Here is a 16633-nt window from a genome sequence, read left to right as displayed (position 1 = left end):
AAATAGGGCAGCCAGGTCGGTCACCGGTACATCTAAGGGTGACCACATCACACCAGTCTTAAAATCTCTTCACTGGCTGCCAATTAGTTTCCGGGCGAAATATAAAGTGTGTGTTATCACCTTTAAAGCCCTACATGGTTTGGGTCCAGGTTACCTGTGGGATCGCCTTCTCCCGTACAATCCGCCCCGCACACTCAGGTCCTCTGGGAAGAATTTACTCCAGCCAACAAAAACAAGGCTGACAACTATTACCCAGAGGACCTTTTCTTCTGCCTCTCCCCGTTTGTGAAATGGCTCGCCGGGAGAGATTCGTCAACTTAGCAGTCTTCCGCAATTTAAAAAAGCCATCTCTTCCGGCAGGCCTACCCAGTTGAATTTTAAGATGCCTTTTTAATAATGTGCTGCTTTTAATAATGTATTAGTTTTAAATGTTTTAATTAGTTATATGTATTTTATGGTGTTTGCATTTGTGTTGTACCCCGCCTCGATCCGAGAGGAAGAGGCGGGTGACAAATATTTTTTTTAAATTATTATTATTATTGTTATTATTTGCACCTTTCTTTCTCTCTGTCTCTCTTCCTTGCAGGCCGGTTACATGTCTGGAATGCTGGTGCCAGTAGGGGTGGGCATCGCCGGGGCCCTTTTCATCCTAGGTGCCCTTTACAGCATCAAGATTATGAATCGCCGGCGCAGGAATGGCTTCAATAGACACAAGCGAAAGGTAAAATGCCCAGCCTCAAAGCCGGTGGAGGTGCTCCGGACCCCACCTGGACACCTGTGGCTCATCAAATGTGCCACCTTTTCGTTCAAATCAACACACTGGTGCTTGGCTTATTTATGCACGGGGCCATGAACATGCATTATTTTAATGCAGCCATCCCCAACATGGCGCCCTCCATTGGCCTGCAAATCCCATAATCCCCAGCCAGCGTAGCTCTCACCCCCAGTGAGTCCTGTAAATTAGGCCACCTGAAAAAATGTCCAAAAACAATATTGTTTTTCCACTTAATGCATTCTAGTTTTTTTAAAACCAAAAAACCAAAAAATGGTTTCGTGTGATTTACTTACCTGGAGAAATCCCTGTTGAACTTTGAGTGGACATGCAGAGGGCTGGCCTTGCTAATCTTGAGGAGGGCAGAGAAGGAGCCAGTTGTGGCATCAAAGCCCCAAACTCTGACCCATGGAAACATTCTTCCCAATGAGATTTCTGCAGATGTGGTCCAATCACTTCTAAAGAGATCTTTTCCAGCCATAAGGCCCAGAAACTTAAGAAAAAGAAAGATGTGATTTTGCACTAGCTTAGCATTATGGCCCCAGAACTGGGCCTTTTCCAGCCCTGTCCAATGGACAGGACGGAAATGATTTTATTTATTTATTTATTCATTATTGCATTTTTATCCCGCCTTTTTTCCCTGCAAGGAACCCAGGGCGGCGTACATAATCCTTCTCCTCTCCACTTTATCCTCACAACAACCCTGTGAGGTGGGTTGGGCTGAGAGTCTGTGACTGGGCCAAAGTCACCTAGTAGGTTTCCATGGCTGAGTGGGGACTAGAACCCGGATCTCCTGACTCCCAGTCTGACACTCTAGCCACTACACCACACTGTCCCTCTCAGATTTTGCAAATAGGAAAGGTGAATTCTGTTGAATAATGGCAGAATTCTATATGACTTTGCTCCGAGGTAAGCACAGCTGTGTACGATTGGACTTACTCCGGAGTAAGTGTGTTTAGACCAGCAGTCTAAGGCCAGATCTACACCAAGTAGGATATAGCACTATGAAAGCAGTATGGAAGTGGCATGTAAGAGACAGGAGCCACACCAAGCAGTATGAAAGCGGTATGAAAGCGGTCTATGGTCTGTGTCAATGGGGCCCATCATCCTGGTTGCCCTCCTCTGAACACGCTCCAGCTTGTCTGCGTCCTTCGCAGACAAGCTGGAGCGTGTTCAGAGGAGGGCAACCAGGATGATCAGGGGTCTGGAAACAAAGCCCTATGAAGAGAGACTGAAAGAACTGGGCATGTTTAGCCTGGTGAAGAGAAGACTGAGGGGAGACATGAGAGCACTCTTCAAATACTTCAAAGGTTGTCCCACAGAGGAGGGCCAGGATCTCTTCTCGATCCTCCCAGAGTGCAGGACACAGAATAACAGGCTCAAGTTAAAGGAAGCCAAATTCCGGCAGGACATCAGGAAAAACTTCTTGACTGTTAGAGCAGTATGACAATGGAATCAGTTACCTAGGGAGGTGGTGGGCTCTCCCACACTAGAGGCCTTCAAGAGGCAGCTGGACAAGCATCTGTCAGGGATGCTTTAGGGTGGATTCCTGCATTGAGCAGGGGGTTGGACTTGATGGCCTTGTAGGTCCCTTCCAACTCTGTTATTCTATGATTCTATGTCCGTGCACTTTGATACCGCTATAAAGCAGTAGTGTGGCTCTTGCCTTTTATATACCGCTTTCATACCGCTATATCCTGCTTGGTGTAGATCTGGTCTATATCAGTCAGTTTAAGCTAGTTTGCATAATTAGCACTTTAATTGATTTGCTGCTTCTGCCAGCCGTCAGGGTGGGACAAGGAGTTACCCTCTTTGGGCCTCTGGAAGTCTTGATACCCCATCCTCTGCCCTGCCAAACCTCAACCCAATTTCTCACCTGCCTCCTTTAGAAATGAAATGCACCGATGCTCTTAGGAGGGGAAGAAAGAAATGAGGTTTTATGCCCTGTAGGCTGAATTCTCTCCCTCTCTCTTCCTTCTCTCCGTTTGTCTTTCATTCTCCCATTCTTCATCTCACCCTCCCCTCCTCCCCAGCAGAGGGAATTTAACAGCATGCAAGACCGAGTGATGCTTTTAGCGGACAGCTCCGAAGATGAATTTTGAAACAGCCTGCAGTGTGCCGCGTCGTGCTCTCCAGTGACATCCCCGCGCCCCCCCACTCCTGCACATCCTTTTTTCATATATATATATTTTGCAAAGGGAGGTGTGCGAGTAGAAACTGTATCTGCTGCATCACAGCTGCCGGCTGCGTTGTGCATTGGCGCTTGACACAACCTGTTCCCCCAAAGGAAGACATGCACACACACACACACACACACACACACACACACACACATACACACACCGCTCAGAGCATGCTGCAGCCCCAAGTGTAATGCACAACTATGTGTTGTTGTTTTAAAGAATAAGAATGTTCATGCACCACCTGTCATTCAAAGGTAACATAGACAAGAATTCGGGGGCGGGACACGACCACAATAGTCCAAAGGTTTAAATTTACATTTCAGCCGACAGCAATCAAGATGTCATCATTCTTGTTTCAGTCTTTGGGGAGGGCCGTCTTCAACCCAGATAAATTCTGTCTCTCTCTCTCTCTCTCTTGCTGGGAAGCTTCTTCTACAAATGTGGCATTACCTGAGCCGGTTTCTAAAATTAGCAGCCCCCGCTTAATTAATGAAATGCCAGCATGAAGCAGACCATCTCACCGGCTGGGTAGGAACTACGTAGAGTACAGTCAATGGACGTAACAATACGTATCGTCCATTGCGCTTAAGGACAAGCTAGGCAGTTACATAGGAGAGTGTTTCGTTTCTAAATGGCAAAACAGGTTTGGTGGCAGGGATTGGGAGCAGAAAAGAGGTGGAAGGCCAGGGGGTGGCTTGATCCCTTACCTTCCTGCCAGTTTTCTGTTCCCCCATCCTTCAGCTGCATTCTCCCCTATGATGGGCAAGATATGGGGTACCTGCATCTTTTCCCTGCTAGGAGAAAAGCAGCTGGTGGTGGGGAGAGATTATGATTTTATTGGACAAACAGTGGAAGGAGAAAGGGTCAAGCATTCCGGGGTCGTCCCAAGAAGCCGATTGGTGGGAGATTCAGGAGAGATAAAAGAGAGGACTTCTTCACACACCGTGGAGTTAAACTATGGAACTCACGACCACAAGATGTAGTGATGGCCACCCATTTGGATGGCTTTAAAAGAGGGCTGGTTAATTGCTGGAGGGGAAGGCCATCCATGGCTACTAGCCCTGATGGTTCTGTGCTACCTCCAGTGTCTGAGGCAGTAAGCCTGTGTGCACCAGTTGCTGGGGAACATGGGTGGGAGGGTGCTGTAGCACCACATCCTGCTTTGTTGGTCCCTGGTTGACAGCTGGTTGGCTCTGTGTGAACAGAGTGCTGGACTAGATGGAGCCTTGGTCTGATCCAGCAGGGCTCTTCTGATGTTCTTTCATTCTAAGAGTGCAAGGTAGGTGCCAGGCAAACTTCTCTAGGGAGTTCATTTTCTCTCTTTCCCATATTTCTAGAACTCAGTGGGGTCACCGCATGAAGCTGATTGGTGGGAGATTCCGGACAGATAAAAGGGAGGACTTCTTCACACAGCGCAGAGTTAAACTATGGAACTCACTACCACAAGATGTAGCGATGGCCACCAATTTGGACGGCTTTCAAAGGGGGGTTGGATCAATTCCCAGAGGAGAAGGCTATCAAAGGCTATCAAAGGCTACTAGCCCTGATGGCTGTGTGCTACCTCCAGTATCAGACGCAGTAAGCATAAATACACCAGTTGCTGGGGAACATGGGCAGGAGGGTGCTGTGGGTCCCTGGTCAACTGCTGTGTGAATAGAGTGCTGGACTAGATGGACCCTTAGCCTGATCCATCAGGGCTCTTCTTACGTTCTTAATTCCTCCACCTGCCACTATTCCTTTGCTCAACCTCCCGCAACTGCTTTTCCGTTAACGAACAACCGGAAAACTGTTCATGCATTTCCCACATGACATCTGGTTTGGCCTTCAAAGCACACTGGTTTGTGATGGAGATCTGATTCTCATAATTGCCATAGACTAGGGTTGGAATCCTTGGCGTGCTGATTGGGCGGAAGTCTTTTTCCGCTTGATGAGATGAGTAAAGGATTAGGGCGTTGCATGGGTGTGTGTCTCTTGGTTACTATTCTGCCCTTGCAGCTGAGAAGGTCTGACTTGTCTCCGTTGTGGCATTCTATGGTGAAATGGAAGGTTTGGGCAATGTTTTTGATCTCCATGGGTTCGTCAGTACATTCAAGTCATCCCTTGACGCTGTGGTCCATCAAGTGATGAAGATGCATGTATGCACCAGCTCTGGATCTATGGCAGTGGTTTCCAAACCTCTGGCACCTGGTCCACAGGTTTGCTTTTTTCCTGGATTAAAATTGGGAGTTGGGAGCGGATCTACACAGAGTACTGAAGGCGCTTGCATGCGCCCCCAGTGCGCCCCCAAAGCGATTGTGTAGATACCGCCCTGGAAGAGACGGAGGAAGAGGCGGGGGAGGCGGCGGCTGGGGAATCCGGCCGCGTCCTTGCCGCCACCCACCTCCCCGCCAGCCTCCTGCTGCCAGCGAAAGAGCCAGCTGGGTCGGAGAGCTTCTTCCGCTCTCCGCCCTGCCTTCTTCCGCCGAGCTCTCCGACCCGGCCGGCGGCGGCAAGGATGCAGCCGGATTCCCCAGCCCCCTCCTCCTCCGCCTCTTCCTCCGTCTCTTCCAGGGCGGTATCTACACAATAGCTTTGGGGGCGCATGCAAGCGCCTTCAGTACTCTGTGTAGATTTGCCCTGGGTTCCCTTTTGTAGTCTGAAAAACAGACGTGTGTTTTGTCTTCAGGGTTTGAGACATGAGACCTTCTCAGCCCTACCTGGAGATGGGGAGGATTGAACCTGCACAGAGCTATGGCCTTTCTCCTTATCATTGTCCTTATAGTAGTAGAGGGAGGAAGATAGCAATGGAATTTCAGGACTTCCTTGCCCTGATGGGGATAATGTGATGGATGCCTCTGAGCTGGTGGTTTAATGTGCAATCCTACGCATGTTTAGACAGGGTGAAAAACAACAACAACACCCTTCAACTCCCAGCATGCCGCAGCTAGCATGTTCACACCAGAATTGTTCCCCAAAGGGATGGGAGCGAACTGAGCAAACGGCTTGCTTACAGGAACATAGGAAGCTACTGTGGATGTAGTGGAGGCTGGTGGCTCCGATGTCAATGGGGCGGTGAATCCGCTCCGGGTTTCAATCAGAACTCTGAAAGCGCTACCCAAGGCATGGAGCAGGCGATGTGAAGCACCTCTTTGCATAGCTCCTTTGGGGTTCTGACTGGAACCCGGAGCAGATTCACTGCCCCACTGACACCGGAGCCACCAGCCTCCACTGCTTGTACCAGCTCAAACGATTTGTCCATCCAGCCGTCCATCAGTAGCTCTCGGTGTCTCAGGCCCGAGCTCTTTAACTCAGGGGTATTGAAGCTCAGCCCTATGGGCCAAGTCCCAATCCAACCCTTCCAAGCTTCTCAAATGGCTATGTCCCCATGCCTCGGGCCTCCCCTACCCTGCAACTGGCGATTGCTTGGTGTATTCCTGGATTTTACACAGTTCCCCTCTCCCCATTCTAAAAGGCTCAATTGCCCGTCCTACGGCTTAGTTACTGGCCGGAAGAACATTAAAGTAAAAGGTGCTGGATATTTTGACTTTGCCCCTATGCCTTTGGCCACGCCCACCCTGGAATGCGGCCCCCCGAGAGCATCTCCGGAATGGAACGCGGCCCTCGGGCTGGAAGAGGTTGGACACGCCGGCTTTAACGAGAGCTGCCCGGGATTGTACTTTGCACCTGCTCTTCCACCAAGGTTCGGTCCCTCCTGCACCCCTTCACCCGTAAGAAATCAGTCGGGCCGCGAACATCCGAAGCACCACCTGCGTCTCAAAAGGGGCACCTCTGAACGTTGTTGCCGTGGGGCATGGGAGCAAACGGTTTGAAATGTGATAGCGAACGTACATTCTAACCAACGTAGGTTTTTACATTTGAGTTATGCCCGTAGGGGAAAGGAATATGTATTTTTAGTAGATAAAGGTTTCATCTCGTGCCAGGGGGGTGGGGAGGCCTGGATTCGAGTCCTGTCACTGGCACGGAATCTCCATCAGGCCTTGGACACCTCCGTTTGTCTGGCCGACTCGGTTCCTCACCGGTATGACGGGAATAGTAGTGACCTACCTCACAGGGTTGTTGTGAGGGCAAACAATAAAGCTTGAAAAGCACTTGGCAAAATAGAAGTGTAACATAAAAAATGCGCGTTCTCTCTCTCTCTCTCTCTCTCTCTCTCTCTTTCTCTCTGATTTAATTGTTGCTTGTAGAAATGGCCCAAGACAGGAATGGTTCCTTTGACTGTCCAATTTAAAGGTGATAGATTTTATTTATTTATTTGTTTATTTTATTTGTGACATTTATATACCGCCCCATAGCCGAAGCTCTCTGGGCGGTTTACAAAAGTTTAAAACAGTAAACATTAAAAGTATACAAAGTTTAAAAACATAAAAACAACAATATAAAAACAGTGTCCATTTAAAAACAACAGTTCTGGGGGGGGTCCGTTAAAAAACAAACTTAGCGTTGTTAAATGGTGTTAAATGCCTGGGAGAAGAGAAAAGTCTTGACCTGGCGCCCAAAAGATAACAGTGTTGGGGCCAGGCGAGCCTCACTGGGGAGATCCTTCCACAGTCGGGGGGCCACCACTGAAAAGGCCCTCTCCCTTGTTGCCATCCTCTGAGCATCCCTCGGAGTAGGCACTCGGAGGAGGACCTTAGATGTTGAGCGCAGTGTATGGGTAGGTTCATGTCGGGAGAGGCGTTCCATCAGGTATTGTGGTCCCAAGCCATGTAGAACTTTATAGGTCAAACCAGCACCTTGAATTGGGCTCAGAAATGTATAGGCAGCCTATGCAAGCGGGTCAGAATAGGTGTTATATAGATCTGTTAGCAGCTCTGTGGGCATAAGTGACTAGCAACAAATGGCTCTGGTGAGTGGGTAACAGATGTGCAGGAGAACCAGTAGAGTCACCAACCTCCCCTGAAGAGAACAAATAACAGACTGGAACCTGGAGCGGATTCGCAGCCCCACTGGTATTGGAGCCACCAGCCTCCACTGCTTGTCCCAGGTCAAAGGATTTGCCCATCCAGTAGCAGCTCTCAGGATCTCAGGCTGGGAAAGCCCATTTGCCTTGACAAAAGTGGGCATGTTAAATGCAAAGATGCATTTAACGCTTCTTCTCATTCCTCCTCAAATTCAGTGTTTCCCATCTATTTGGCCCTGGTTAGGCCTCATCTTAAGTATTGTGTCCAGTTTTGGGCACCACAATTCAAGAAGGACGCAGACAAGCTGGAGTGTGTTCAGAGGAGGGCAACCAGGATGATCAGGGGTCTGGAAACAAATGCCTATCAGGAGACACTGAAAGACATGTTTAGCCTGGAGAAGAGAAGACTGAGGGGAGACATGATAGCACTCTTCAAATACTTAAAAGGTTGTCACACAGAGGAGGGCCAGGATCTCTTCTCCATCATCCCAGAGTGCAGGACACGGAATAATGGGCTCAAGTTACAGGAAGCTGGATTCTGGCTGGACATCAGGAAAAACTTCCTGGCTGTTAGAGCAGCACGACAAAACATCAGGAAAAACTTCCTGACTGTTAGAGCAGCACAACAATGGAACCAATGATGTAGGGAGGTGGTGGGCTCTCCCACACTAGAGGCCTTCAAGATGCAGCCAGACGGCTATCTGTCGGGTATGCTTTGAGGTGGATTCCTGCATTGAGCTGGGGGTTGGACTTGATGGCCTTAGAGGTCCCTTCCAACTCTACTATTCTATGATCCTATTTATGCTCTGTGACAGCACATGGATGGCCAGAAGGTGATGCTAGTCATGTGACTTAATTCAACCAGGAAGGGAGGAGGTAGAACTCTGCAGAGAGCCAGGCAATGGGTGGGTGTGCATGCTCTTAACGTGAAGGGTGTGTGCTGGCCAGTTCCCCAGACCTAGGGGCTCAGGACAACGTTCATAGTTCTCTCTCCCTTCTAGTTGTTCTCACAACAACCCTGTGAGGTAGATTAGGGTGAATGGCCCAAATTCACACGGTGGGCTTTATGGCTGAGTGGGGATTCAAACCTGGGTTCTCCTAGCCCTGTACTGCACTGCTTCCATTGCAGACTGCTGTGCTTCAGTTTTCCAAGCTGGAGAAACCGCTTTCTCAGCCAACCCCCCCCCCCCCCTTTGCAGGGAATCAAGGCTGTTTTTAAAACACAACAATTAGCTGGCAAGGCAGACTTAATCAAATAAAGTGAGGCTGCTTTCTTAGCGGTGTAAATCCCTCTGCATCTGTTGGTGGCACGAAAGATAAAAGGACTGAGAATCTATAAGGGAGAGGATTGCATTCTTCCTAAAGGTGAAAAGGGCTGGCCAGTAGCCAAGAAAAGAGCAGGGAGAGACACTGCAATGCGGGGAATCTGAAACTCAAGGAGCAACCCTAGACTACGGTGACCCTATGGAAAGGAGGACAGGGCTCCTGTATCTTTAACAGTTGCATAGAAAAGGGAATTTCAGCAGGGGTCATTTGTATATATGGAGAACCCGGTGAAATCCCTTCTTCATCACAACAGATAAAGGTGCAGGAGCTATACTAGAGTAACCAGATTTAAAAGAGGGCAGGGCTCCTGCAGCTTTAACTGTTGTGATGAAGAGGAAATCCATTCCGGCCTTGGACTTCCCTAACACTGAGTAATAAGCATGCATAGGAGGATTACACTGTAAGGGTAACAGAGGATGAGAAATTGGGATTAAAGGAGTCATCCTGCCCTCAGGTGATTAGAAGAGGGGTTGCAATTGTAGGGTGACCATATGAAAAGGAGGACAGGGCTCCTGTATCTTTAACAGTTGCATAGAAAAGGGAATTTCAGCAGGGGTCATTTGTATGCATGTCGCACCTGGTGGAAGGAAGCCAGATTCCAGCTGGACATCAGGAAAAACTTCCTGACTGTTAGAGCAGTGCGACAATGGAACCAGTGACCTAGGGAGGTTGTGGGCTCTCCCACACTAGAGGCCTTCAAGAGGCAGCTGGACAACCACCTGTCAGGGATGCTTTAGGGTGGATTCCTGCCTTGAGCAGGGGGTTGGACTCGATGGCCTTGTAGGCCCCTTCCAACTCTGCTATTCTATGATTCTATGGTTCCTCTTCATCACAACACTTAAAGCTGCAGGAGCTATACTGCAGCTATACTGTGACCAGATTTAAAAGAGGGCAGGGCACCTGCAGCTTTAACTGTTCTGAAGAAGAGGAAATTTCACCAGGTTCCCCATCTATACAAATGACACATATATACAAATGACAAAATTCCCTTTTCAATACAACTGTTAAAGGTACAGGAGCCCTGTCCTCTTTTTCATACGGTCACCTAATTGCATATCAAAGCACTTCCCAACCAGACTGTCACACAATTGGGGCTCTAACGGCCGGCCTCCCTGCCCCCAGCGATGTGGTTCTCCAAGCCCCCTCAACAACTTCCCTCTCCTGCCTGTCTGCTGTTTCCCTTCAGTGGACGGCCACTAGCCTGTTAACATCCTGATAAAATAGAGTACAATGAAAGAACGTGGTATTTAAACATACTTCTTCAAATGGGTTAATTAAGCACAGTGCCACAGGGGCCTATGCATACATATTGGCATTAACAATCTTTTAAACATGACGGAGTGCCACTACGGCGCACTGCACAGGGTGCATCGATATTAATATTTTAAAAATCTTGTAAATCTGCCCTATGGCCAAAACACAAGTCCGTACTTAAACTAGAAGGAAGTGTCTGCAGAATTTCTTCCAGTAAAACGATTGTCTCCTATATTAATCTTTTTGCGACGGATTTTATCATAATTGCATGGAAATAATTGGCTGAGCCCAGAAAAAAATGGACGGAGAATATAAGAATGAATTTGAGTATTAAATGAATTTAAATACTTAAAAGGTTGTCACACAGAGGAGGGCCAGGATCTCTTCTCCATCGTTCCAGAGTGCAGGACACGGAATAACGGGCTGAAGTTACAGGAAGTCAGATTCCGCCTGGACATCAGGAAAAACTTCCTGACTGTTAGAGCAGTACGACAATGGAACCAGTTACCTAGGGAAGTTGTAGGCTCTCCCACACTAGAGGCCTTCAAGAGGCAGCTGGACAACCATCTGTCAGGGATGCTTTAAGGTGGATTCCTGCACTGAGCGGGGGGTTGGACTCGATGGCCTCAGAGACCCCTTCCAACTCTGCTATTCTATGATTCTATGAAATCCATGTCCTCTTTTTTTTTGGTGATGCATAAGCAGCCACCCTCTCTTCCTCGCGCCCAGGATGTTCTGAGAATCATTGGGCCGTTGTTCTGCTTAAGCCTTACCACAGAAGACGAAACGGGTTGGCAGTGAGTCCAGATGCAGGGGTGTGCAAAAAGGAGCAGTACGACAATGGAACCAGTTACCTAGGGAGGTGGTGGGCTCTCCCACCCTAGAGGCCTTCAAGAGACAGCTGGACAACCATCTGTCAGGGATGCTTTAAGGTGGATTCCTGCACTGAGCGGGGGGTTGGACTCGATGGCCTCAGAGGCCCCTTTCAACTCTGCTATTGTATGATTCTATGATTCTATGTCATAGCTTATCTCAAGCTTGCTTGCATAAACCTCTTTCTTTACCCACATACTCAAGACATTCCAGGACATACACAGAGTTCAACTATCACAGGCTAAGTCAGGATCAGGACCATGGCAGGCAAGGAGTGGAGAGGTTAAACTGATGAAGATTCCTGCACCCACCGCCACTCAAACTGGCATTAATCCCAGGAGGAAGTTTCCATTCCCAGGACTGATAACGGTTTGTGGGGATGTCCATTTTTGTTGGGACCATGGTGCGGGGGACGGGACGGGACGTGGGGACGGACATTAACCCCTCCCCCCATCTCACACAATGTGGCCCCAATCTTGATCGAGAGACCCAGTGCTTGCTATTTACAGGAAGGGAACACACAACTCCAGGTGACGCATTGAGCATCAACTTGCCCAATGGGAGATGTTTAAGACCATAGAGGCCTTAGAGGCCCCTTCCAACTCTACTCTTCTATGATTCTATGATATCCGAATCCTAAGCTGAGGCTTCTACAGCTCTAGAGAGAATATGAAGCTGAGAAAGGACGAAGGAGGACATGAAGCCACGCGGATGCTTCTAGTCACCCAGATCTGGTTTGGCATCCTGTCTGAACTGAAGATTGATCAGCGGCGAAGGACCAGTGTCCGTGGTGAATGATAAGTGGCTTCCATATTGCGGGTTGGGGGCAGAGGCAGCACCTGGCTCCTGGGATTCCATTTGCACCAGGGACATCTTTTAAGGGTCATCTCAGGGATACAGAGATGTTGCTAAAATGCCATTGTGGGTGATGAGGAAAAAAAATCAAAACCAGGGAGGTCTCCCACGAAGTGGCAGGTCCCTTCCTGACCTCAGCACCATTTCTGAAGAGGATGGCAGTGCTGCTGCTGTGCTAATCATCCCCTGACTTACAAAAGGTGTGTCCGTTATTTATTGGCTGCTCCGCTTGGCATTTTCTTCTCCTGTCAAGCCTGGGCTGAGTGTCGAGACGGAGAATGAATTTCGGCCAGGTGACGGCTGTCCTCCGAAGAGAGAAAGATGCCTGCTTGTGTCAAGGTATTTTGACACCCCCCCCCAAAAAAACGCCCTTTGCTGTCAAGCCCCTGATTTCCAAAACGTCTCAAAGACCAGATCCTCACCTGCATTTCGGGATTGGCTCGGACGGTGTTGCTCTCATTCACAGCTGTCGAGATGCTTCGTTTTTTAAAAACGTAAACAAAAGAAATCCAGATTGAAGCATATCTTGGACGCTAAACTATGGGGAAAAAAAAGCTAATTTGGCCGTGGGGCTACAGAGCTGGTCACAGACCAGGGCAGTGGAGGCTGGTGGCTCTGTTGTTAGTGGGGCTGAGAATCTGCTCTGGGTTTCAGTAAGAGCTCTAAAGACGCGATCCAAGGTGCTGAACCCTATCCTCAAAGTGGGTTCAGTACCTTGTATATCTCTTTTAGGGTTGTGAATGGTTCTAGATTGTAAGCCTATGCGGCAGGGCCTTGCTATTTACTGTTTTACTCTGTACAGCACCATGTACATTGATGGTGCTATATAAATTAATAATAATAATAATAATAATAATAATAATAATAATAATAATAACGGAAAACCACAGCGGATTCATAGTCCCACTGAAATCAGAGCCACCAGCCTCCACAAGTTCATGGCTGTTGAGCCTCGGCGGGTTAAATCCAGCCCACCTGGAATCCCAGAGGGCCACGCCCCCTTTCTGCTGGCCCCACCCCTTTTGCCCCAGCCACCAATCAGGTGGTGCCTTCCTGGCTTGGGCAGTTTCTACCCATCCTAAAAGGCTGAAATGCCTCCTCTAAAAGCTTCTTCCCACGTATCTGCTTCCCTCGGATTATCCCCGTAGCACTAAGCTTTCCCCGTTGTTGTTTTTGCTACCGGGCGACAGCGATCCTTTGCATGCCAGGAAGTGAGTTTAAGAGGGGAAATGGAAAAAAATCATTAAAAAAATTAATGGATGACCCAATCCAATTCAATTTTGGTATGCTTAAAGCTCTCCCTAATATCTATTCCTGTGCCAATTTCGGTGTCTTTATCTTTAAAGCTTACGCAGATGTAAGCATTTCTTTAAAATCCTGCTCTTGCGCCCCAGCGGTGGCTTGGAAGATACGCTCAACAAGTAGGGGCTAAATAGGGCGAATCTTTTGCTTTATTGCACAATTAAGCCAGATTCCAGCTGGACATCAGGAAAAACGTCCTGACTGTTAGAGCAGTACGACAATGGAATCAGTTCCCTAGGGAGGTTGTGGGCTGTCCCACACTAGAAGCCTTCAAGAGGCAGCTGGACAACCATCTGTCAGGGATGCTTTAGGGTGGATTCCTGCATTGAGCAGGGGGTTGGACTCGATCGCCTTGTAGGCCCCTTCCAACTCTGTGATTCTATGATTCTATGATTCTAAGGCAGGATGCCTAGGAGTACTTCACAATCAAAGCAGATTATAAAGTGGAAAACTTCTGAGTCCTTTGCATGCAATTCGCAGTGATTGCACAGTATAACGCTCGTGTGATAAGGCTCAGTCTCAGTTACTGGCAGAAAGAGCCTGGGGGCACGAGCCAAATTCATTTTGTTTATGTGAAGTATTTTTATGCCGCTCTTCAACCCCAAAGGCCCCCATTTTCGGTCCCTGTGTGTTGTGTCTTTTCAGATTGTAAGCCAGCGGGCAGGCCGGGACGCTCTTGTTTAACTGGTTATATCTAGGCCATGGTGGGAGAGATTTTGGTTGAAGAGTGGTGTAGGAGAGCCAGTGTGGTGTAGTGGCTAAAGTGTTGGACTGGGAGTCGGGAGATCCGGGTTCTAGTCCCCACTAAGCCATGGAAACCCACTGGGTGACTTTGGGCCAGTCACAGACTCTCAGGCCAACCTGCCTCACAGGGTTGTTGTTGTGAGGATTAAATGGAGAGGAGGAGGATTATGTATGCCGCTTTGGGTTCCTTAAGGAGGAAAAAAGTTAGGATATTTATTTATTTATTTATTTATTTATTTATTTATTTATTAATTAAATTTATATACTGCCCCATAGCCGAAGCTGTCTGGGAGGTTTACGAGTGGATATCTGGTCTGCTTTTCTTGAAACTTATGTATAACTCCCCCCCCCCTTTTTTTGAATGAACGGTACATATATGAAAAATGATGATATTCCTATAAAAAGAACAACAACGACAACAACAACAACAAATTGTTCATTGTTTATTACATATTTATACTGCCCGACAGCCTAAGCTCTCTGGGCAGTTTACAACTCGAACCATAAAATCCAGATTAAAACTTTAAAATCCCATAAAACCAGAATTAATTACAGTCCAGGGAAGGCTTGTTTAAAAAGATACATTTTTAGGAGGCATTTAAAAGTTATTCCATTTTCAAAACGGGATAAGACAGGGCAGGAGATGTCCTGGCTGTTCATGATGTCATGTAATTGACCCGTAAACATCAATGAGTGGCTAGTAACAAGCGTGCTATATATCGCTTGTTTAGAGAAGCTCTTTGTCTAATCGGGGGTGGGGGGGGCGGGGGGGGGCAGTGGCAGAGGTGGGATGAGGCAGCTTTAGACATCTCTCTATATACTTCAGTTACGAAGCATACAACTGACATTTCTCTCTCTGCCGCCCCGACTGCCATTCCTTGCATTAAAATGGTTATAAGGATAAACTTTGTACTGAAACAATCTGTAATATGAAACAGCGTGCAAGGCCTCCTAAATTACCTACCGGCTTCTTCGAAGTTAACACAAAGTCAACGCAGATGGATCTTCAGGGCCCTTACAACAACAGCCAAAAAACTTATCCTATCACGTTGGAAGGGCAAATGCTCACCTCCCATAAAGCAATGGACTGAGGACTATCAACTTTTTAACAGGTGTTATATAGGCGTAACTTGAGAGTGGATAAATACCTGGATATCTGGTCTGCTTTTCTTCAAACGTATGTATAACTCTCCCCCCTTTTCTTTTTGAATGAACGGTACACACGATGAAAAATGATGTTATTCCTATAAATGTAATGTGGGTTTTTTCTTTTTCCACGATGTATTTTCTGTTCTGTTTAGTTGCTATTCACAATAAAAGGGGGAAAAATGGCTCCTACATTCTCGTAGAACAACTAAAATAACATTCTTTGTCAACCCTAATTAAAAATTATAATGATACTCTGAGTATGTGCAGTTTTGTTTTTAAGATGCACTCAGATTATATCATTATGACTACTGGAATAAAATGGAATTTGCTTCTGCATCTGCTCATCTCTGGAGGGCTCATTTGGATGGGCGGGTGGGTTGTGCGTACGGGGCAGCCAGGTGGCAAAATGGGCCACTACCCTCCCTTACTTTGTTGGATGGGCTATGAGCCATTTTTAAGGGTTGCTCACTCTTCCACAAGCCAAGGTTTAACATTGCTGGGACACCTCTGGCTGCAAGCGCACTGATGTGCAATGTTCCGAACATCCGATAACCACTAGAGCATACACCTGGATTATACACCACTATGGGTTGCAAAATTTGATTTCTGAACACCGTACCGTAACCCCACCTCATGCACACAAAACAAGCCTAGCATCCCAAAATAGATGCATCTGCCTGGGTGTGGGAATTGAGAGAAGTCATCCAGAAGAACTTGGGCACAATTGCGCCAGCTGTTTTCAGAGGAAATAACAGCAGCCACAAATATGTAGCATTTTGAGAGAGTTGTAAGTTGTACATATGGCCATGCTGGGAGTTGGGGGTCGACTGCGTTACCTGGATGCAGAAATGGGAAGTGGTAAATTTAGCCAGAGATGGGGCAGAAGAGGGTGGGGGTGCTACTTCACCTCAGTGAAGGCCATGCTTCCAGTCAAAATTGTCCCCTATGTGCAGGGGGAAAGATACTGGGAAATCGGTCTGGTCACTGTGGGAAACAGGTAGCAACGAATGCTCAGCTACTTCTTCACACAGTGCATAATTAAATTATGGAACTCACTACCACAAGATGTAGTGATGGCCACCAATCTGGATGGCTTTAAAAGGGGGGTGGATAAATTCCTGGAGGAGAAGGCTATCAATGGCTACTAGCCCTGATGGTTGTGTGCTATCTCCAGTATTCAAGGCAATAAGCTTGTGTGCACCAGTTGCTGGGGAACATGGGCGGGAGAGTGCTGTTGCGCCATGTCCTGCTTGTTCATCCCTGGCCGACGGCTGG

At 47.8% G+C, this 16633-nt stretch overlaps 1 protein-coding gene across 1 annotated transcript in view; it reads left to right on the top strand.

The window, feature by feature from the left end:
* The window catches only part of ARMH4 (armadillo like helical domain containing 4), a 60973-nt gene extending 58046 nt beyond the window's left edge, over positions 1–2927 (top strand). The window contains exons 7-8 of the mRNA XM_063118503.1: positions 587–721; positions 2806–2927. Of these exons, the coding sequence (XP_062974573.1) occupies positions 587–721; positions 2806–2874 (204 nt within the window). The 3' untranslated portion in view covers positions 2875–2927. The remainder of the gene's footprint in view (positions 1–586; positions 722–2805) is intronic.
* Positions 2928–16633: the final 13706 nt, after the last annotated feature.

This window comes from Elgaria multicarinata, chromosome 2 (assembly GCF_023053635.1).
Source record: "Elgaria multicarinata webbii isolate HBS135686 ecotype San Diego chromosome 2, rElgMul1.1.pri, whole genome shotgun sequence".
Classification (NCBI taxonomy): Eukaryota; Metazoa; Chordata; class Lepidosauria; order Squamata; family Anguidae; genus Elgaria; species Elgaria multicarinata.
This window is presented reverse-complemented; position numbering and strand designations above follow the sequence as displayed.